This window comes from Phyllosticta citribraziliensis (genome assembly GCF_038025025.1).
Source record: "Phyllosticta citribraziliensis strain CPC 17464 chromosome Unknown J3D65scaffold_2, whole genome shotgun sequence".
In the NCBI taxonomy this organism is placed as follows: Eukaryota; Fungi; Ascomycota; class Dothideomycetes; order Botryosphaeriales; family Phyllostictaceae; genus Phyllosticta; species Phyllosticta citribraziliensis.
Window position 1 is genome coordinate 2,539,270 of NW_027117339.1, and position 21,554 is coordinate 2,560,823.

General features: G+C 55.9%; 8 protein-coding genes and 1 non-coding gene across 9 annotated transcripts; 6 read left to right on the top strand and 3 right to left on the bottom strand.

Moving 5' to 3' along the window:
* Positions 1-405: 405 nt before the first annotated feature.
* On the bottom strand, positions 406-1,737 carry J3D65DRAFT_230934 (uncharacterized protein). The gene is made up of 2 exons (XM_066794677.1): positions 1,485-1,737; positions 406-1,019 (listed from the first exon to the last, which is right to left on the bottom strand). Exons 1-2 carry the CDS (start codon positions 1,573-1,575, stop codon positions 664-666), a joined length of 447 nt encoding a protein of 148 aa, XP_066659130.1. The 5' UTR covers positions 1,576-1,737; the 3' UTR covers positions 406-663.
* A 163-nt stretch (positions 1,738-1,900) lies between these two features.
* Positions 1,901-4,387, bottom strand: J3D65DRAFT_547020 (jacalin-like lectin domain-containing protein; the record flags this gene model as incomplete). Its single annotated transcript, XM_066796843.1, has 3 exons — positions 1,901-1,997; positions 2,050-3,905; positions 3,956-4,387. The coding sequence occupies 3 exons, from the start codon at positions 4,385-4,387 to the stop codon at positions 1,901-1,903; spliced, it is 2,385 nt and encodes a 794-aa protein (XP_066659131.1).
* A 1,114-nt stretch (positions 4,388-5,501) lies between these two features.
* On the top strand, positions 5,502-6,733 carry J3D65DRAFT_665161 (uncharacterized protein; the record flags this gene model as incomplete). The annotated part of the gene is made up of 2 exons (XM_066802815.1): positions 5,502-5,564; positions 5,624-6,733. 2 exons carry the CDS (start codon positions 5,502-5,504, stop codon positions 6,731-6,733), a joined length of 1,173 nt encoding a protein of 390 aa, XP_066659132.1.
* A 1,004-nt stretch (positions 6,734-7,737) lies between these two features.
* On the top strand, positions 7,738-8,877 carry J3D65DRAFT_231126 (uncharacterized protein). The gene has a single exon (XM_066794679.1). It carries the CDS (start codon positions 7,774-7,776, stop codon positions 8,524-8,526), a length of 753 nt encoding a protein of 250 aa, XP_066659133.1. The 5' UTR covers positions 7,738-7,773; the 3' UTR covers positions 8,527-8,877.
* Positions 8,878-10,565: 1,688 nt separating this feature from the next.
* J3D65DRAFT_231281 (uncharacterized protein) lies at positions 10,566-12,631 on the top strand. The gene is made up of 2 exons (XM_066794682.1): positions 10,566-11,788; positions 12,225-12,631. Exons 1-2 carry the CDS (start codon positions 10,926-10,928, stop codon positions 12,397-12,399), a joined length of 1,038 nt encoding a protein of 345 aa, XP_066659134.1. The 5' UTR covers positions 10,566-10,925; the 3' UTR covers positions 12,400-12,631.
* A 1,122-nt stretch (positions 12,632-13,753) lies between these two features.
* J3D65DRAFT_665163 (uncharacterized protein) lies at positions 13,754-13,984 on the top strand (the record flags this gene model as incomplete). Its single annotated transcript, XM_066802816.1, has 2 exons — positions 13,754-13,804; positions 13,865-13,984. 2 exons carry the CDS (start codon positions 13,754-13,756, stop codon positions 13,982-13,984), a joined length of 171 nt encoding a protein of 56 aa, XP_066659135.1.
* A 993-nt stretch (positions 13,985-14,977) lies between these two features.
* J3D65DRAFT_231191 (CBS domain-containing protein) lies at positions 14,978-17,007 on the bottom strand. The gene is made up of 5 exons (XM_066794680.1): positions 16,593-17,007; positions 16,055-16,521; positions 15,889-16,006; positions 15,660-15,838; positions 14,978-15,606 (listed from the first exon to the last, which is right to left on the bottom strand). Exons 1-5 carry the CDS (start codon positions 16,899-16,901, stop codon positions 15,114-15,116), a joined length of 1,566 nt encoding a protein of 521 aa, XP_066659136.1. The 5' UTR covers positions 16,902-17,007; the 3' UTR covers positions 14,978-15,113.
* Positions 17,008-17,991: 984 nt separating this feature from the next.
* On the top strand, positions 17,992-18,099 carry J3D65DRAFT_t22. Its single transcript has one exon. It is a non-coding gene; the product is annotated as a tRNA-Val (tRNA).
* Positions 18,100-19,085: 986 nt separating this feature from the next.
* Positions 19,086-21,372, top strand: J3D65DRAFT_649964 (uncharacterized protein). Its single transcript, XM_066802423.1, has 3 exons — positions 19,086-19,555; positions 19,606-20,268; positions 20,318-21,372. The coding sequence occupies exons 1-3, from the start codon at positions 19,298-19,300 to the stop codon at positions 21,188-21,190; spliced, it is 1,794 nt and encodes a 597-aa protein (XP_066659137.1). The 5' UTR covers positions 19,086-19,297; the 3' UTR covers positions 21,191-21,372.
* The last annotated feature ends 182 nt before the right edge of the window (positions 21,373-21,554 follow it).

The following is a 21,554-nucleotide window of genomic DNA, read 5'->3' on the forward strand; positions in this document are numbered from 1 at the left end:
TGCCTTCCCCCTCGGCGATCTATCGACGCCGTCTTGTCTCTGAATCCGTCGGCGGCCCTACGTCTTCTGCTCTTTTCCTTCTCGGTCGCGTACATGCCTGCTTCCCTTACCTTCTCACTTTCCCCCTTCGCATCCACTCACACTCACACTCCACGGCCAACAGACATCTGCGCGCATATCCCATATCCCACATCTCAACTCGTCAGACTAAAGACACAAATCGAATCCCTTTTTTCAGTCGGAAAACTCTCAATGTGACGAAACGAGGCCATCGTGACAATCGACGATCATGTGCCACATCCCCCCCACCACACTTTCTCACCCATCGCGTCTCCTTTTGCCTCCCGCTCCCCGGCTGTCGTCACTTTCCTTTGCGGCAACGAGCTTGAATCGAGCAATAGTCTAGCCTGTTACAAGACGACCGCCTACCTCTGGCAAGGAAGCCTTGACCGCGTCCCGCTTCCGTATCTTTGAAAGTTCCTTTGGGGGAAAAAGAAGGTGCAGTGTGTGATGGACCTCGCAACACGCAGCCTGCGCGATGGAAATCTTTCCACAGACAGACAGACAGACAGACAGACAGGCGGGCGGGCAGACAGCGCAAGGCAGAAGTGGCAGCAGTAGTACGTTCTTGTTCTCATCTCGCGCCTGTATGTCCGACGGTATCTACCCAGTCAGACACCAATCGACAATCTGAGTCTGAATCTGAATCTGCATTGATCTCTGATCGGGCAAAGCCGTGTCAGTTGTCAACCCGATGAAAAACTTCAGTACACCGACCAAAAGCCGCTCGTTCCCTTCGACCCCCTCCCCTCCCACGCAGCCAATCCAATCCCTCCGCTTCATCTCCATCGCACGGCAAGCGTGTGATAAGACAGACCGTCGAGCACGACAAAAGCGGCCAGACAGACACAAGGAATGAAGGGAAAGCAGGAAGAATATAGCCTTTGATTTCCGACAACCACGACTACTACGCCCATTCATCCCGTCCAACTGTCCAGCTGTCGCATTCCCCGCCGAACCCAAGAATACCAAAAAGAAGAAAAAAGAGAATTAAGCTCGCTTCCCAACAACCAGAAGAAACCACGCAGCCCCGGTCGCAGCATGCATCCAAGAAACCATCCGGGATGGCCGCGTGCCATCCGCCGTGCCATCCGTGCAGGAACCCTCTCTCTCCCCATAATGAGATGACAGCGACCACCACCAACAGAGTATGTGCGTAGAGAAAGACGGTCGACCGGTCGAGGCAGGGGAAAGGGGAAGAAGGAAAAGCGCGGCTCACATGGTGGTGGACGAACAACAAATTGTGGCTTGACTCTCCACGAGGGAGCGCGCTCCTTCCCCCTTGCTTCCAAGATGCCTCGAGCGCCGCGTCAACGAAGCTCAGAATGGCCCGCGTACCGTATTACCTACCCACTACGGATGTCCTCCGCAGGATCGAAAGATGATGGACAAAAGAGAACAAGGAGAGCGAAACCCCGCCGAACGAACCATTCCAGTTCTCCAAAAGGTATCGTGTTGTAGAAAAATCCCAGGCCAGTTACCAGCGAGGAAGAGGAACAGGGTGAAAGACACCATTAGTAGCGCTCTGGCACGCGCACAGGAAGCTCCAAGGGAGATAGGGACAGAGGCTCATGATGAAAGTCACAAATGCAACCTAGGAAGCCGAGGGGACGGACAGCAAGGAATGATGACCAGCAGCGCCCTTGCCCTTGTCCCCGCACTCAATAGGGACCGGGGAGTGTTGGGGAACGATTATGCAAAAAAGCAGTAGACAGCAGGCTGCAGTGCGTCAAGTGAGAGTGCAGGCGTGCGCCCATTTCGACGGAGAGAGCTTTGTGGTATCTCTATGCAAGCAACGTGTAAAAGACAGGCTGGCGTGGCGTTCGTAAGAGGCACCTCTTCAGCGCGTGATGATGAGCGAGAAGCCGTCGAGCCATTGCCCGCAGGAACCAGAAATGCCCGCAATTTCGTAACCGCGAGGAGGAATGAGCGTGTGCCTATGACGACGTTAGCCCGGCCAACAGGGAATGGATTCCAAAGTCAACTTACCCACTGCCGCCAGCGGGGTTCCCGTAAATCTCGCTCTTGCGGTTCCGGTTGGTCAGAATCTGAATGCCGTCGATCCAGAGACCAGCGCGCAGGTAGAAGCCCATGAGGATCTCGCCCTTGACCGTGTCCAGCTTGAACTCGTCACCTCCAGGCTTGCCGCCGCGCTTGCCGAAAAGTTGAGTCGTGTCGTCGTTGTAAACGAATTCGAGACCATCCACGGCAAACCCATGGTAGACTCTGATGGACATGAGGACCTTTTTCCTGTCGGGGCTCTTTTCCCACCAAGCACTGTCGAGGATGAGCTCTTGCGGCTCGGATCCTTCCATCTGCGAAAATCCTAGCTTGGAGCCCGTCCAACCTTTCCGACCGTCTGGAAGCTTCAGGCGATTCTGTTTGGAATTTAGCTGCCCAATGTCCTCGACCACGTGCTTGCCGCCTCCACACGAGAAAATCTCGACCTTGAGTGGCTTGTTCCGCTTGTCTGCGGGGAGCTTGGAACGCAATTCCTTCTCCGTCACAGAGACCAGGCGCGGGCGATTGTCGAGGTATTCGATCCAAGTGTGGCACAGGTCGTCGCCTTGTGGGTAGAGTTCAATCCACGCAACACCCGAGTCTGCCGTGATCATGTTGCAATGCTCGGCTTTCCAAAACTGGACGCTCTCGTCGGCAGCCGGGCCAGGATCCGTGGGTTGGCGGAAGCAGGGATGGAATCGGAAACGAAGGCAGTCGAGTCTGTGCCAACCGCACTCATCCTCCTTTTTGCAGACTCGCAGCCCTTGAGAGTTGGTGCGAGTGCAAAAGCCCTCTCGCGTGGTAAAGGTTCTGTTGAGTGTTACGTAGTCGCGCAGCATGACACCCGACTCCTGGTGAGGACAGCCAAACAAATGACCCGTCTCATGCAGGTGCGCTCCGATGCCAATGTTGGCTGCCTCCCAGGTGGTTCCTGACTGATTGCAGTCGTTGGCGATAAGGCTGGTGTCGGTCTTTGTGCTGTCGGTGAAGGCCGGCACGACCTCTTCCATGCTACCCGGGTAATTTTGGAGCGCGTGGGAGCCAAAAATGGCCAGGGAAACCTCGCCATCTCCACCACCGAGGGCCGCATGTCCGCGCACCACCTGCTGTTCCGGGTCCCAGTGCGTGTCGAGGAACATGCAAGATACGTACTGCTTTTGCGCGGGAGTCGGCTTGAAGTGCTTTTTCACGGCGTCCATGGCGATGCCGAAAAGCGCGCCCTTGTCGGTGGCCGGTTCATGTTGCTGCGCAATGTTCAAGTCGCGCAACTCTGCGACGGTCTTTTCTGACCTAATGATGTGGATCCTGGCTTCGTTGCGAAACTGGCCGGCCATGGTCTCGACGTAGGAAAGCGTGCTCGGCGACCATTCCTCATCGTACCGCCAGCAACGTCGTCCAAAACCGTTGCGATGCATTTGCTCTGCCGTAAAAGCCTGCCACAAATATGCGGCCATGCGGAACTTTCGAACCGCAGTGTCGAGGCCATTGCCTTCGCGCTCAACCCGTTCGGGAACGGCATCATATGTCCCGGGCGAGTCTCTTCCCAGAATGATGGCCAAGTGAAGAGGTGGGACCGAGTTCAGTGGGAGATAAAAGAGTTCGATCCATGAGGAATGGGCTGGTATCGACGAACTTGAACCAGAGATCTTGGGAGACGTAAAGTCCAAGCGAAGCAAGTTCACACCGGGCTCCAGGACAACCAGGCACTTGAAATGAGAATCCGACACGAACCAGGACGTTGGCGGAAAGCTTTCCTTTTCGCAATGAAGGGTGACATGGCCGTCGAGGGCTTTGGAATCTTGGTCTCCGATGAAGCCGGAAATGAGGACGATTTTTTGATGGACCTGAGGAATCAGTCAACAGATGCGACGGCTTTGGCAGACGAGCTAGTTACTTTGGCTCTGTTCTCGATCGAGGTGATTCTCGGGGCAAAAGGCGACGTTGGCTGGTATCTCGGCGGCAGAGGCGGAGGAGACGTCATGCCGTTGCCTCCCTGTATAAATGTCTTTAGTTGGAGGAGCTGGTTTGTGGCGCATCGAGTACTCACGTAGGAACTGTTGCGATGGCCGTTTGTGGTAATGGGTCTGACAGGAAGCGGCGGGACGGGAGTTGGACCGCCATTTACAAGCTTGGAGGAGGTAAACGAGTTCTCCGAAGGTAGCGAAGGGGGTGGCGTAGATTGCTGCTGATAAACGGAACTAAGGGTCGAGGACGATTTGCTCGTGGGGATTGAAGTGCCCGAGCCATTGTGGTCGTGAGAAGATCGGTCGCTCGAACGAAAGCTCCTAACAGACCTCCGGCGGAAGTCCTTGAGAAACGAAGGCATGGTGACAGCGGACGCCAAGGTGTTAGCGTTGCGGAGCGTTGCGCTGCTGCAACAGGGATGGCCAGGCGGAGTTTGGCAAAGCTGGTGTATTCAAACGGTTGTGTGGGTTTGAGCGAGCGAGTGTTCTGGTTTGAGAAGAGGAGGAGGAGGAGGAGGAGGAGGAGAGGTGAGGAGAAGAAGGAGAAGGCGGAGAGGGAGACGGGAGACGGGGTGACGGGGTGACGCGAATGCGCTCTCGCTGATAAGATGAGGTACGAGGCCGCGCTCAGCGAACGACAAAGGCCAGCATGCAGACAGATGGGGAGAAGAAGAGTGAAGAGGTTGAGGAGGGAAAAGAGAGCGAAAGTCAAAAGTTGGACAAGGCAAGGCAGGTAGACAGCGCTGAGGGAACCGATTACGAGCCAGGACATTGATGCATCTGGGCGGTGATCTACAGAGGTGCATTACTAGGACGACGACGACCAGCGGCCCGCAATCCACAGCGATGGGGGCAGTCTTTGCTCTGCCAACATTGCGCGGCTGTCAAGGCCTGTAGCGCATCGTGTCAATTTGGCATTTGATTGACGGCGACGGCCTGAAGCTCGAGAGTCGAGAGTTGCAGCACAGCACAGCGGCCCTGAAACGCCGCCCGTTTTGCGCCCGCAACTTCAACTTGCTTGGTTCCGTTGGATCCAGTGACGAATGACGACCCAATCCATGTCCCCTGTCCCCCGCCGAGTCAGCGCTGCCCGGCCCGTGCTACCCCGACGGAACATTACCGTACCCTACCGCTGACACACAATTCGAGTGGCTGGCTCGTTACCAGTCCGCTCCGCGCCTTTGCTGTTTACGTCCAGTGCAAGCCCTCGGCCCTCATTTAATGCGTGCGCTTGTTCTCGTGTGCTCGCTCGACAGAGCCTGTGCCTACGTCTGCCCCATCCGTCGGTCGATCTTCACGATTGGATCCCGCAAGGCTCTCCGGAATTCATCCAGCTCTGCATAAAATCTCAACTCTCACTCGCTTCAAAGCCGTCAACAAGCCTCGCTCCAAGCCAAGAGAAACCTGTCCTCGCCCTCAGCCATCCGATTCCTCGTCCCTCACGCTGACCCGCTCCTCGCCTCCGGACACGCCATCATGTCGACCGAGCAGCCAGCTGAGGTTGCAACCAAGGTCTTGAGGAGAGCTCAGGTTTCCAAGGTACAATCAGCCTGCCATGCCACCCTCCTCACGACGACTAATCCTCTTCTGCTCGACAGATGACGAGGGCGCTGCAGAACCGCCTGGCTCTGGCAAACGTCAAGGTCAAGCACGGCTGGGAGAATCTCAACATCGACACCCTCGAGCCCAAGATAGACATTGAGATGAAGCGAAAGCGCCCCTCGTCGAGCCACGAAAACATGTCAGACAGCTCCTCCACCGTGTCGGACCGCTTCCACCCATTCGCCGCCCTCGACTCGTCGCCCTTGGCCCCTCCCATCTTCTCCGACCATGTCACAAGTTCCGGCGGCCGCTATGGCTCGCTCAAGAGGATCAAATACCAGCCAGACTCGTACAGGCGTCCCGTGTCGAGCAACCATGCCAGGACAAAGGTTAGGCCTGCGAGTGCAAGAGCCTCGGGCTCGTCGTGGAAGAGCTCCTACCAGCTGCCAGAGTCGTCCCCGGCTTATCGCAAGCACGCTCGCTTCTCGTCGAGACACTCCATATCCCATGCCCCAAGCCTGTCGTTTGTCTCTGAAGGCTCCACCATTGCCGACGAGCCCCTCTCTCCCCTCCTCTCCGAAGACGACGACGCCGACCTCCCCGTCTCGTCCTTCCAGATGGATCCCTCACACCTTCGCTCCTCTCCGCCCCTCCGCAGCCCCCGGACCCCACCTCCCGGCCTCGCCCGCTCTGCCCGACTTCGCAACGACACCCTGACCACCACTCCCAAGAACAACCGCAATGGCGAGGAGGACGCAAACCTGCTCATGTTCCTTGCCACCTCGCCCTCCCCTGCCAACCCCAGCAACAAGACTCGTGTCATTGCTCCCTCCACGCCTCCACAAAAGACCACTCCTCTCCCATCCTCGATGATGTCCACTCCCGGCGGTGGCCCTTATGGTATGCACACCCCCGGGGCCAACCTGAACTTTGCCGATTTCCTCAACATGACACCGAGCCCTGCTCAGATTACGGGCAATTGGAACCGCACACCTGTAGGGAGGACACCCCTGGCTGCCCGCGAGGCCAGGAGGCGGCTCAACTTTGACAATCTGCTGCCGCCCACGAGCAACAACAGCCCCACGGCTGGGTCGATTGAGCGGACGAGGATGAACAAGGTCGAGGGAGGGCTTGGGATGGAGCTGGGCGGGGAGCTGGTCTCCTAGGATGGACCTCGAGGTGGGCGAGGTTTATGATTTGATGATTTTTCACGAAAAGACGGCCAAGTGCATGTCGGGCACTTGGGCTCCCCTTTTTCCTTATCTGCAGGCCCCGACATGGTCGGATTACTTTTTACAAGGTGGTTCCGGTAGTAATTGGCGGACCCTTTTTTCCGCTTGTTTCCGTTACCATGTTCAACAACGCCCCCATTCAGGATACCACGCGCAACAGAGCAGCGATTCGCTATTGATTTGAAGGAACGAGGAGCAGAGGTAGGTAGCTTAGGTAGCGGTAGATAGGCACCCTGGCCAGGATGGCAGGGGCAAGCAAGACGCAACAATGAGCGATTGTCTGGATACTCGGTTTGACAGGATTCTGTGCGACGGCAGCGGTGCAGATGAGACAGGCGGGCGCTCCAAAAAGGTGAGGCAACTTGATGATTGTTCCAGGCACAGCCGGACAAATGGAGCCACCAATGACGCAAAGGACAAACAATTGGCCGCCTCGACCAGAGCATTATTTTGTTCATGGTGCTTCCACAGTGCGAGCCAATGACGGCGCGTCTTTGTATGTAACAGAAAGGGGAGAAAAATTGAGTAGTGGGCAGATCAGCCACCGGCACCCCGAAACATTCAAGTCTCAGGGTTCACAGCGAGGCAGCAGGTACCTCTTGGTGGCGGGTACACGCTGTGTAACGGCCACGGGTGGTCTTCGTCGCTGGGTGAACGGGGGAGGGCCAGAAGGACACAAGCAGAAGTTTTTTCTTTTCGGGCTAGATCAACAGCCGGTTTGGCTCGCTGCGGAGCTCGTGATAGGCTGCCATGGCCGACATAAGATGTGTATAGTGGTGGTACCTACGTCAAGGAGTTATGCCTATGTGGATATTATGACATTGCTGTGTGGGGGGGAGCGGCGGACGGGCGCTTTTCTTTCCAACCAAGCCACATGGATGCAAGGTCCGGGCCAGCCCACACCCACCCACATTAATCGGGCAATTCTAGAATGAATCGAAGGAAGAAAGGACAGAGGGCACAGGCGCGGACAAATGGTGGCTGTGGTGGAGCTGGCATGCGTGCCATGTAAATTCGCATTCCAAGCGTCCATCCTCCGCCGTCTGGTCTTCCCTCAGGCGACCGGCACACGACCTGACGCGACCCCGCACGGCCCACGGGCGGCTCCATCATCACCTCAGCGCCTAAACGCGACCCGGAGCGACGCATTAGCCGCTGAGAAGGCCGTCAGCAGGGCCTCGCCCGCCCGCGACACGCCGACGACGTCGTTGAAAGGCGCTGCGAGCACTATCGGGCGGCCGGGAGGGCGACGCGGGAATGAGGGCCCGAAACGCGTCAATTCGAGCGACGCGTGCCACGCTTCGCACTTCAGGGAGCTAGAGCCCACGCGTCAACAGCAATCCCTGCCAGAGCCTTTCCGATCCTTTCTCTCTTGGCGGCCCTCTGATTCGTCCCTTCGCCTCCCCACCCCTGTCCGCTGCCTGCGCTGCCGTCGATGGATGCCATCATTCGTCGTCGTTGTCTGGGGTATGCGTGTGATGGTCTGGGGTCTGATCTGGTGCCGGCGGCTAACACTGCGCTGGTACCTCCCGCTCGCCTGCCTGCTCGCTCCCAGGTGCTGGTGGTCTTTCTTCTTCTCTCGTGAGTCTCGGTGGTCGGCCGCGCATCGTCATCGGCCAACTGACTATCGGCGGGACGGACGACGGGAGTCGAGTCGAGCAGCTCCTCCAATTGACGAATCCGTCGGCCGCGTTGGCCGTTCTCTAGGCGGTGGCGCTCCCGGCTAACCAAAAGGCGCTGGACTCGCTGGCCTCTCTGTCCGATCGCGTCGATGGCAGCAGCTTGGTTCGGCGAGCGAGCACAATTGCCATGGCCCCCACCAGATGAATAGGTAGACGGACAACTGACTTGAGTGGTCGTGGCATCATTGTTGGGGCGATTCACGTATCAATCTCCCTTTCCGTCAGTCGCTCTTTCTCTGCCTGCGGTACCCGCCGTGGCAGCTGCACAATTGGCACTTGTCCATTTGCATCTGTGTGCCAGTCTTCAACAAAGAAAGAACGACCTTTCATCTATCGAATAAGGAAGCAGAAATCTGGCCAGTAGCGCACAGTCCTCACATCCAATTCGATTTCCACACGGCAGGAGGCCCATTGAACACCCACAACCACAACATCGAAGAGATATATGGACGAATTCACTCTCGCTCCGCTATGCATGCCCTCCAAGTAACCTCAGGCGCGTCCACACCACGCTAGAGCGGTGCCAGCCCAGCGTGCCAGCCAAAGACGACGGGACGCGCCCGCCCACCGAGAGACGGCACCCGCCCAAAAAAAAGCTCGGGCCGCGCGCTCTCTCTTTGTTGCAAGCCACACGCGTATCATACCATACCGTACCGTTTTGTACGGCGAATCTTACCGCTGTCGCGAGTAACGGCATGAGTAAGAAAGATGTCAGCGGGCCCACTGAGTCGTGCGCGCGTCATTGGCTTCATTCCGTGTGGGGTGCGCTCGCTCCGTTCGTCTCCCTCCCCCTCGTGTCCCACGCTTTGGCTGGAGCGTGCCGTATTTTTAGCGTGCCTTGTTGGTCTCGGACTTTGGACTGATTCTTTCTCCTGCTCGCCGGTAGGTAGGTACTTATCTCTACAGCAGCCATTTGTGGGCTTTTGCTCTCTTGCTGTTTGCGTGCCGACTTGACTGAGGTAGGTACGACAAGAGCAAACGGCTTGCCCTCGACTCCCTCCTTCATCAACGCCAGATAGACAGACAGGCACGCACGACGCAAACGATCCACTATCTCTCGCCGTGTCTTGGACCGCCAACTGCAACGATGCAAAAGTGGCGGTGCGGGCTGCCCCCACCTACCCCTGTCGGTGCATCTGCCTTGGTTGCTTGCTTGCTTGCACACTTGGAGATGGGATGGGGGCCAGCACGAGTGACGTATGCAAGACCTACGCGCAGCAGCAAACACAGCGACCGACTATGCAGCGTCGACGCACCTGCCTGATCCGTCCTGAGGGATAGGTATGTTGGATGCGCCTCATGCTGCTACCGGTGGACTTTTGGGCGCAGGAGTGCAGACAGACATTGATGGCGGTGGCGTTGGGCGCTTCTTCCCGCGCCGTTACATCCATGGTGGACAGACGGACGGGCGGACGACGCGGGACAAACGGGCCTCGGCAGCGCCACCTGCCGAGTGAGTTTGAGATGAAGAGCACGGCCTAGGGAGGAAGAGAAAGAGGAGAAGGAGATGAGTGGCTTGCCAACCTTTGTATCGCTGCTGTATTGCTGCTCTTGCTGCTGCTGCTGCTGCTGCTGTGCTAGGAACATTTCCTCCTCTGTCTGTTGCCATCTCGCGTGTGTCGATCGCTCCGTCCTCTTCTGCTGCGAAGCAAGGTCTGCGGGCGTGGAGAGCTTCGGTGTGGTATTTTATGGTGTCGAGATGTGGAGATGATGGTTCCGGCATCGCCAGGTACAGCTCGATTCGGCGCGACTCTCGCCCGAACTCGACTCGACTCGACCTCCATCGGTACTTTGTCGAGTGCCGGCGAGCCTGTCCTTCGTGAAGAGAGTATGCTTGGATGGGTGCTTGTGCTGATTGGTCTGTCTGGCTAGCTATCTCATCCGGAATCCCTGCAAATTTGTTGTCAAACTTTTGTTGGCAGGTACAAAGACACTTGCAGCGATGCGTTCTTGACGTCCACCCAGCCTCCTTTTACATCTTGCTTCAACTACCACATACTGTGCAGTCCCAGTCAAGCGGGACTGGAATCGCATCTCCAATGATGGACTCATGGCGACAAGGAAAACAAGTACAGTAGAAACTCGGCATTCCCGACATCCCCTTCCTTACAAGTATTCGTTGTTGTGGGTAGGCATCTTGCCTCCTGCCTACTCCACGCAGCAACCACCCGCAGGCCTGAGCGTCCGAAAGGCAACCTACCTATCGAATCAAACCAATCCAATCCAATCCAATCAAACCCGACGCAACATCACCTGGACGCGGGCTGCGCTGCACCATGCCCTGCCCTGCCGCAGCATCCAACGCTCATGCGCCCATCGCCGATTCGACAAAGGCGCATATCATGCTGCTACATGAACTTGCGCGTTGCACGTGTGGTTCTTCTTCTTAAACGGCCATCACCATCACAAACGGTTGCTGTTGCTGCTGCGGTGGCTGGGATTTGATGCATGCAGAAAACGGTGCCACGTCATGCCAGGCATTTGGCTTTGTTGGGCGCGTGGAGAAGAAGGCGATAGTGATGGTGTTGGAAAAGATGGAATGCGCTCCGCTCAGCCAGCCACCTACTTCTCGCATTGTTCTTCAGCTCCGCCTCTCCACTCGTTTTCCAGCCTCCAGCCGGCGTGCCGCTCGCTCGCATGGCGACAAAACCGAGATTTGCTCCTCTTTTGAGTTTGCGTACTCAGTACCCAAGGTATGTACAGTACTCACCCAGGCACACACGCGCAGTCAGGCTTGGCTGGCTGGGCGGGCTGGCCGACCCGCTTCTCCCGTCCCGTCGCCACCAACTAGCCATGGAGTCCCGTCAGTCAGTCGTGCGGCGTCTGTGACAGGTTGTTACACGGCATGGCATTCGAGCAAGGCGTTCCGCCGCTCATCTATCTGCTTGCTTGCTTGCTTGCTTGATGCAAAGCTGATCTGCACTGCCTGCAGCGAGCGGCACTGCATTCGTATGTATGCAATGTCTTCGCAACGGCGTGGCTGGTTATCAGTCCAAAACCGAGACATTGACAGCTCCCTGACACCGCCGTGTGGGCGCGCACGCGCACGGACAAGGTCGACTCGCGATGCTATAAATAGCAGCACACGCTGCGTTGCCGTCACTATCATCGCATCCCGCTCGTCTCGTCTCGTCTCGTCTCAGACCTCCCAGCTCGATTCGCGCAAACAGCAGCCCAACCTGCGGCTGCGCCGAGTGTTTGCGTTTGGCATGTCTCGGCTACGACCGCTGCCGTTGGGCTTGGCTTTGCATGTATCCGCTTTATTTCTTTCTCTCTTTCCCGTTTCGGCTTTCCTTCGTCCAGCTAGGTGCGTGATCGAGCGCTGCCTAAACGAACGCGTCTATCGGCCATGTTCAGAACAGTGTAATCGTCTTCGATTTCTCTGAGAGAATTTGAGTCGGTAAGTGAGTGTGGTTCGGTTGGCCGATGTACGCATTCTGTCAACACTTCAACAACACCAACACGTCTATCAAGCCCTTGAAGCAAACAAACATCACTGAAAGCAGAGACGACCATGCCTCTGGACTGACCAAAACTGCTTGCTGGCGATGCTGCCCTTGATCCTGGGTGTTCTCTTTTCACATGTCTCTTCTCTTTTCACTCATCTTGCTTTCCTGTAGCATTCAACCCTACCCCTACTCAAGAAAGAAAAAGGCTCACCAAACACATCCATCGGCGCAAGCCCCCGGGCCCTCAACTCACTTACACGTCACGCTCATTTCGCTCTTCATTCGTCGTCCTAGTCTTTCCACAGCGCGTCTATCACGCACGAAAAAGCCAGTCGCGCATCTGTCTTGCGCTTGTTTGCGCGGGCATGGGTGTGCCATTCGACGGTTCACCTCGCTTCCAGCCCGGCGGGTTCTGGTCTTGCTTGCTGGCTGTCATGTCAGTACAGTTGTTGCTTCGAGCTTATTTTGACCTGCAAGCAGGCGCTTGCTGCGCCGTGATGATTCATAGATTGGACGATGCGCAAGTTGTTGCGCGCATGTGAAGAATAATCTTGGAGGGTAAGGGGGAGAGAGGAGGTCTGTATAAGATGGGCGTGTTGTCGCCTTCTCATACTCCCCCAAGCAATTCTTGTCTGAAACCCGTCCACAAAAATCCTCGACGCCTTGGAACAATCAATCAATCCATCAATCAATACCCCTCCCATAATAAATATGCCCGACAAAATGACAAAAGAAGATTCCCAGCGAATCATGTCAACTCAAGTAAGTATCCCAATGCCTTTGCACGCGGCCTCGGACCACACGCCCTGACAGTACAGGCCACGGGTGGAAAGGACACCGGGACCGGAAGTTTCTACTCTCGCGCACAGGGCGCGGCCGATACAAATGAAAACGCCAAAACCGGCGGGCGGTCTGGCCAGAACAACAACAGCGGCGGCGGCGGCGTCAAGAAGTGAACAACGACACTGATCGGTAGCACCCAAGGATCCCAACTCCGCTCGAAATGATTGATCGCCTTGTTTGCTTTATTCAGCCAGACACTTTCCTTGAGATCCTTGGGTGCTACCTAGCACCTGTTGCTACTGTCCTTCCTGAGCCAATCCGAAGAGAGTGTTGGAGAGCGGTCGTTGTTGTTGTTGCTAGATGTAGCAATGCCACTCGTTTGAACAAATTGCTGTGAACCTTGCTCCATCGTGTCTGCTTGATGAACTCTCAACGTGGATAGGAAGTTGCTCTGAGGTGACTCCGAGGCAAACGCGAGAATGACTTGACAACGACCCACCCGCCGCTGTTCACGTCGCCAGACGCAACAACAAGAGCAGCCGCCTCGTCTCGACCTACTGAGGTAGGGGTTTTAAGAAGTTCTCACTCCATCCTTTCCGCTCGTCTTGTTTTCCCACAGCTCTACGTCTTTCCGCAAGAAGCTCACCAAGCACGTTCAGCGGTGCAAGCCGCCGGGACATCAATGACGGCAGCACACCGCCGCTGCTGCTCCGCCATTTGTCGCCTTCCTCGCTTCCAGAGCTGCGGTCCTTTGCCTGCAGTACGTCTGTTCTTGTCAAGCTTATTCTGCCGTGCGTTTCTTTCTTGTTGATGATTCATTAGACTGCAAGACGCGCACTGCTTGCATGTGAAGAGTCACTTTGGCGAGAACGAGAGATGGAGAGAGACGAGGGAAGGTATAAAGTCGGCTTGTCCTTGCCATCCTTCTTTCAGTCCTCGGGCGATTCCTCTCCTCGAAAGGACCATCGAAACTACACACCTGCTCAAACAACTTACATCCACGACTTACACTCAACGACCGACCGACCAATCAATAAATCATGTCCAAGCAAATGACCGGATCCGATGCCTCCCGCATTCAGTCCTCTCAGGTGAGCCGCCACCCACTGCATCCACCAATCCACCAAATACTTCTTCCTAACCGAGCACAGGCTAAAGGAGGCGGCAACATGTCGTCCAGCGGCTTCGCCGCCCGTGCGCAGTCCGCCGCTGCTCACAACGCCAACAGCGGCGGTGGAAAGGGTGGTACCACCGGCGGAGGGAAAAAGTAGAGGCAGCCGGCTGCTCAACTCGAGACGCGAGCAAGCCTGATCACCTTGCTCGAACCACCTCTGGTCGACCGGCTAGGCTCCTCCATTTTGGGAGGGTCACTCTGTCCTCTTCTTTATCGTCCTTGCTGAAGCACACACGCTCGTTTTTGGTCTGCTTGAACAATGCGGATTGATGCGTACGGTTGGGATATTGTTGCTAGCAACATCACGCTCTTTTGAACTATGCTCGTGTCTTGCGGTCTGCGTGAGTGTGATTGCAGTCTTGGTGGTACTCCGGCTCATGTCTCGTGCTTCGCGTCCTGGTTGTGGCGTGTCGAGTCGATTTGCACGCGCACAGTGTTTGTCATTTGATCACGGTTGGCTCCTTCTTTTGCTTCGGAATGGGGGCATTCGGATAATTGCAAGACGGCCAGCTGCAGGCGCCGCGGCCTAAAGGAGTCAGGTTATCAGTAATTGCTTGTGCAGGGGGTGTCCAGAAAAGTGCGGCCACCGCATCCGTTTTTGCTCGCTCATAGAGATGGTCATTCATAGTGTGGGTTTGGCCCAGATCCAATGAGAGGAAGACGTGAAACGTAAACTGAACAAGGGTCTATGTCCGCCCATTTCCTGGTAGGTGAGTTATGTCCAAACACCTTTCTGCTCCTCCGCGGCTTCGCATGGCCCCCGCAAAACTACCACGTAGAGCGTGGAACGCACTTGACAGCGAAGCCAAGGCATCGCTCCGTCATTCTCCACACAGACCATGCTCTTCCCTTCTCTACTCATGAAAATCGGCGGATCGAAGAGACAACCATACAGCTCCAACCTACACGCGCAGACAGCAATTGGAAATGTTGATTGACTATGGATTGTGAGCATGAATGGCCGTAATGACAAGTCCTCGTTCACTCATTCCCTCACTCACTGACTCTTGATGCTCTCCATCAGCAACAAACCCAAGAAACCAAAGACCTCTCTCGGAGATAACACCCACGAACCCCCCTATGCACGCGAGAAGCTTGCAAAAATCAAATGTTTTTCCATCCGCTCCGGCAAGCGCACCACTCACCCCGCTTCATGTTGAGTTGCTCCTCGTCTCTTGTCAGTCTTCAACGCTCCACCGAAATCAGCTTCTCCTGACCCATCATTTCTACCTCTTGCCGGCGATGTCCCTGACCTCCCTCACACCATCGAGACTGCTCCGCACACTGACGCTCGAGCTACGCCTCCTCGCCCGCCTCGTCTCGTTCGGATCGTGCGGGCTCAGTCCACTGGCTCGCGCATACAGATTGAGCACGTCCGTCAGACTGATGACACCCGTCAGATGACCAGACAGGCTGGCACCGGGGAGGGCCGCGGCCGATATGGACAACATAGGGAGCGGCGAGGGCGTCGAGATGGAAGGATGCGAATGATGATGCGCATGGTGTGGGCCGTGTGGGTAAGGAGGCGTCGCTGAGGGAGGGACAGCATGTGCGTCATGGGCCGCTGGAGAAGGAATGTCAATCGCTGGGGTAGATGAGGATGAGCTAGGTGGCGAGAGGACGCCTGATGAAGGAGGGGAGAAGGCTGGCTGGGCAGGCGTTGCCGCAGGCGTCGGAGGACCCGAAGAAGCGGGCGACGGAGGCGTTGTTATCCACATTCTTAAAAACTTGGTCAGCTTGGCAGACTCGTCGAGCAAGGCAGTAGGACCAACCTGTGGGATTTCGTCGCCACAAGTTTTGCGACGGCGTGCGCAAGAGTAGATTGTGGTGTGACGTGAAAGACGGGGAATGAGTCCTTTCCATCATTCATACCCCGCTCCGAAAGGATGACCGAGATGAAGTGGATGCACGACGAGCGAAGGAGCGGTAGAGCAGTCGTTTTTGTCAGAAGCTGTGTGGCGCATTAGCAAGGACCACGCTGATCAAGGGGTGGAAAATTACCTTGACGTCGACGTGAGAAATGTTTCCAACGACGTTCATTTGGTTGTCAACAACCGGAAGAGACGTAATACCCTCAGTATGCATGATTTCGAGGGCCTCTGTGACTGGCCGATCTCCACTAGATGTTGCATAAGCGGAATTCAGTCAACCTCTCCTGCACACTCACTTGATTGAAACGACGGATTGCGATCCGATATTGAGGTCCCTTAGCGTCTGGGGGTAGAGGTGGTCGACGGTAGGGAAATTCCTGCCATTCAACCAGAAGAATCCGACAAGGCGCAATTGGCTCAGGACGCCAATAACTTCCTGGCTGTGCTCCTTGACGATGATGATGCGGTGAATTCCACTACCAAAAATCTCGACAGCCTTGGTAAGATTTGCGGTATGCGGAAGAGTAATGAGCGGCTCCTTCTTGCCCAGGTCCTTGACGTCTCTCAGAGGCACCGGCTTGCCCTCCCTGCCCTTTTGTGCGAGATCGTTGAAGGAAGACTCGGGAGCTTCCGGACGAGCGAGGCCAACAACGAGGAGGAGGTAAGCATTCAGGTCGCTGTAATCAAATGTGCCAATGGCGGCGTGGGAGTCTTTATTTTCGCGGATGAGGACGACATTTGGGGAACCAGAAGAAATGAGGACCTAGCGGTTGGAGTTAGCTCGAAGCGCTCGCTGCGTAGTGAATGCTGCGGGGCCCCGCAAAAGAGACTCACATTGGTCGCCTCCTCGACGCTGGCATCTATGTCGACGAAGCGGACCAGGTCGGGGTCAATGACTTCGCCCACGCGGATGGATCTCCAGTCGCGGCCAGCAAAGGCACTGTTCTGGGCATGTTTGCCAATGGGAGGGTTGTTGAGCAGTTCTTGCAGGGCCTGTTGGGAGAGCGAGGGCTGGCGCGAAGCGCGCGGGGAGTTGGGCATGCCACGAAGGTTTTCGACGAAGCTTTGGCGCTGCGAGACGCTGGGGCTCGAGGAGGAGGACGAAGGCGGCAGCTGCGGCGAGCGAGGCCCTGGGAGTACCATGATTGCTTTCCTTGACCAGGGAGAAAATAATTTGGGACAGAGGTGGTGAAATGGATCGATGGTGGTTGGACTTGGGCGGCGGTGACGATGGTGGACAATGCGAGGGGTCGACGTCAGTGCGGAGCGGGGCGGTGGGCGGTCGCTTAGAACGGAAGTGCTTGTGAGGCCCGCGGGGATGTGGGAGTTGGCGAGATGGAGAAGCGCGGAGGAGGATGCAAGACGTCGTCTTGTCGCGATGTCGAGGTGAGGGGATATTTGGTGTCTCTGGGCCTGTGGCTGGGTTGATGCTTGACTCCGACCTTGACGCTGCGGCTGCCTGCAGCCCAGCGGTCCCTTATCGCCCTTCTTATCGTACGTCACTGCTCTGCTGGCTCTTCGGGTTCAGGTTGCTGCCAGAAGCTTTCACACCACCACATCCAGACACTTGATCGTCTCGTCTCTTTTGCCGTCCGCATAGCCTTGATCACCTGCTCTCCAGCTCCAAATTCTCCACCCCTCCATCCTCGACTGTGCGCGACCAACTTTTTTTTTCCGATGGCGCCCGTCCCGTCCGATCCATCGTGCAGCATTCCGCTTCTCAGGCGGCCAGCACAGCGCTCCATCACTGACCTTGCCTTCTGATCCGATCCGACGTCTCCGCACGTCCTCTGGCATGAGCTCGCTGTCTCGAATGCTCCACACAACCGCAGTGTGGCAGTCTGCCAGTCCGCTTGGCCCTTGACCACAATGCCCGAGCGACAGGACACAAGCTCGACACCGCCACCGGCCTTGCCGTCAATGTCTTGGTTATACAGCAAGCACTTTTGCGTCCATCGTCAGCAATCCTCTCCAAGCTCCTGCGGGCGCGTTTGGACAAGCCATCCTGAGGACCGACCCCAGGAGTGACCCCTATCACGGCAGAGGGAACCATGGACCAACTCATAGTCCCCCTTAGCAGCGAATGGGAGACGACGAGATGCTCTTACAGTCGGGTGAACTCCGGGAACCGCAGTGTGGCCTCAAAATTCACCCGAAGGTCCTCCGGCACACCTTGGCACCTCAACACTTGCAAATATATGTCTATTGAGACGGCTTGAATGTCACGAAGCAAGCGGGGTTGGTGTAGTTGGTTATCACGTCAGTCTAACACGGCATTTCGGAGCGATTCGAGGTCCTGTAAGTGCACTGAAGGTCGCGAGTTCAAGTCTCGCATCCCGTACTTTTTGCCCCTTGATCCCACAAGGCCCACAGGCACAACCGAGCCCGGAGCAGTCCTTTTTGCTCCATTGCATGCACAATCGGCAGGTGGTAGCCTGCTCATTGCTACTTAGTTGGACGTCATCCACACAGGGGAACAAAGTATTGGATCCCGCACAAGTTCCTCTTTTTGACTCTCGGGCTACAAGTGTTTGCTAATCTGCGTTGAAGACCTAGAAAACACTAGGCACTCGGCACTCCGCATGTCACATTCCACTGCTGTTTGCGCCAATCGTTTGCCAACAATCAACCGACCATTCGTCCCTGGACCCAGGAATGCGGACAAATAACCCTACAAGGCAGAGCATCCGCCTCCGTTAGTATTGTCTACATGGCCGAAAGCCGATCGATTGGTCATCCCTCGTCCGGAGTTTGTGCAGTTTGCATCTCTGCCAAACAAAGCCACCCCTTCAGTCCTTGTCACTTCGACATGACATCCGAACAACGAACATATTCTTCTTTTCCGTCTTCTACATAACACCTTCGCCTTCATCCGGCTTGATATCTTCCAACTTCGAAGTCAGAGTACGCAATCTGGTTCTTAGACCATCACTTTCAGCTCGTCAATTCAACTTTCTAGGAGAACAATAAGCTTGTGAACATACCATCTCGCACTGGTTACGACTGAGTCTCTGAAAGAATGACGGTTGGCAACTGAAGCGTGGGACGGATATCCAAGTTGCCATGCTCTTCCGCCTCTCCCCCGTAAGATCGCGATTTTTCTTCCATACTCCCTAATTCGTGAGGATAGCATCAAGGTTATTAGTAAACTTCAGATTAAGCCTCGGGTAGTCATGCGAGATGCACAAAGTCTGAAACATCAAGCTCATCTAGCCGCATGCACAAATGCTGGGATCATAGCTCGACTACTCGACACTCTGACGACTAGGCCCAGCTATTTTGCGTGGCGTTCGCGCATATATGAATTCAACGAGACCAAACCCGACGCTATCGCAGCAGCACAAGCTCTGGGCCAATTGTTCTAGTCAGGTACGCCAAAATACATGCATGCCGATCAACATAGGTAGCCAGATGTGGAAAATGCGGCTCATGCTAGAGACCCTGAAATATTGTGTCGAGGACAACATGATATAGGCAAACAGGCTCCTCCTGCGCTGGAGGCAAGCGATTTGTGACTACATTTCCTTTGCTGGTCCGTCATGATCCCTACGTTCCTTACAGCACATTTGCTTTCCACATTCATTGCAGCTGTCGCCGGCGCCGCGATACCAGAAGATTGGGATTCTCTGAACAAAACCGTTGAAGGTCGTCTGTTTCGCGGCTATCCCCTCGCAAAACCATGCTTCAGCACTTATGAAGGCGCGGCGTCGCCTCCGGACAAAACTCTGTGCGATTTAATCGCTAAGGGGTGGAAGAGCGACCTTGCGCTGGTGACGCAATGCGCAGGATTTATGAATGTATGGAGAATTACCACTTGTCATTTCCATCACGGCTAACGACATGGCAGACGAATTGGGCCGCATGTCAAAAGAACGCATCCTCCTGCAACCTCGACTTCATCAACCCCAGCGACCCAGCCAACTTTGCGCCACCTCGCGACTGCCACCAGGGCAGCGTCTCGCCGTACTACATCGACGTGCGCAAAATCTCGGACATCCAAGCAGCGTTTAGCTTCTCGCGCAACACCAAGACGATCCTCTCGGTCAAGAACACTGGCCATGATTACAAGGGCCGTAGCTCTGCGCCCAATTCTCTCGCGCTGTGGCTCACCAATTTGAAGCCGCCGCTTAAATTGGAAAAGAACTTTGAGCCAGAAGGGTGTCCTGGGCCCGTGGGAGATGGAATCACAATGGGCGGCGGACAGGGGATGCGCGGCCTGTACAAATTTGCAGAGGATAATGGGGTGACGGTTCCGGGAGGCACATCGTCGACAGTTGGTGCGGCTGGAGGATGGGTCAGCGGAGGCGGGCACGGATTTGCTACCAACACTTTGGGGCTCGGCGTCGACAATGTGCTGCAAATCAGAGCAGTGCTGCCGGATGGCCGGTACGTCACTGCAAACGAGTGTCAGAATCAGGACATCTTTTTCGCATTACGAGGTGGAGGCGGCGGGACATTTGGCGTCAACGTCGAAGTGACGATGAAGACGTATCCGAAGATGTCATTCCAGGTATGTCCACCAAATCGGGAGGTGTGCTCGTGATTCTGACAACCAGCAGGTCGCCAACTTTGCATACACGTCTTCCGACCCAGGGAACCTCCGCAAATTTCTACAATTGATCGCAGAAAATGCCAACCAGTGGGCAGACGGCGGTTGGGGTGGCTATATCACGCCCGGCGTAGCAGGCGATTCAGCATCAGCCTTGACACTGCTCACGCCCAAGCTGGACCACACGGCCGCCGTCCAAGACATGAAGCCCGTGCTCGACTTTGCGGCGACTCCAGGGGTAAAACCAGTCGTCATGTCCATCAACACGGCCAACACGTACTGGGAAGCATACTCCAAGTACCTGGGCTACGGCGAAGGCGAGAAAGTCGGGCTGCCCACCGCCGTCGGCAGCCGTCTTATCCCGCGCGTCACCTTCGAGGACAAGAGCAAGCGCGACGCGCTCGTCGACTTGCTCGAGGACCTTGTGCGCAAGTTCAACGCGCCCAGCGGAGACCCCAACGCCGCAGCCTACGGCGCACGGATCCAAATCTTCGCCGTCGCGCCCTCCAACTACAAGCTGCCTGGCGGGCGCGACACCAGCAGCGTGACGCCCGCGTGGCGCAACGCGACATGGGAGGTGTTTGTCAACTCCGTTGTGAACCACGCCAACGAGGCGTCGCCGCTGGATACGCGGCAGGCATTTGCCGACGCGCACGAGGCGACGGAGCGCTTGATTGCCCTGACTCCCGGCAGTGGCGCGTATCAGAACGAGGCCGACACTTTTCAGTCGGACCCAGAAGAGACGTTCTGGGGGACGGAAAATTATGAGAAGTTGTATGAGATTAAGAGGAGAGTGGATCCGGATAACATACTCACTTGTCATCAGTGCATTGGCTGGCAGCCGGGTGACGTGAGATACTCTTGCTATCCTGACATTTCGTAGTTTGGGCTAGCGTCTTCAATTTCTTGCCTCAAAATGTCTATTTGCAGCGTTATGTTTTCCAATTCAAGAGCATGGTAGTCTCGTCTCACTCTCTCTTCGTTTGCGCTCAACTGGCCAGACAAGTTTCCTGCATCACTGACAATTCCACTTCAAAACTACTGTACATATTCTATTCATCTTCTTCTCCACTAGTCTTCCACGACTGAACTATAATTTGGAGCTCGAAGAAAGACAGATGAAGCAGTGAAATGGGGACAGCGCGGAATTTGGATACATCGCTTCTGTCACTTCGCGGACGCTCATGTCTCTTGCGGATTTCAAGTTCATACTTACCGCTCTGTTAGTCAAGACAGGTTCATTCCAA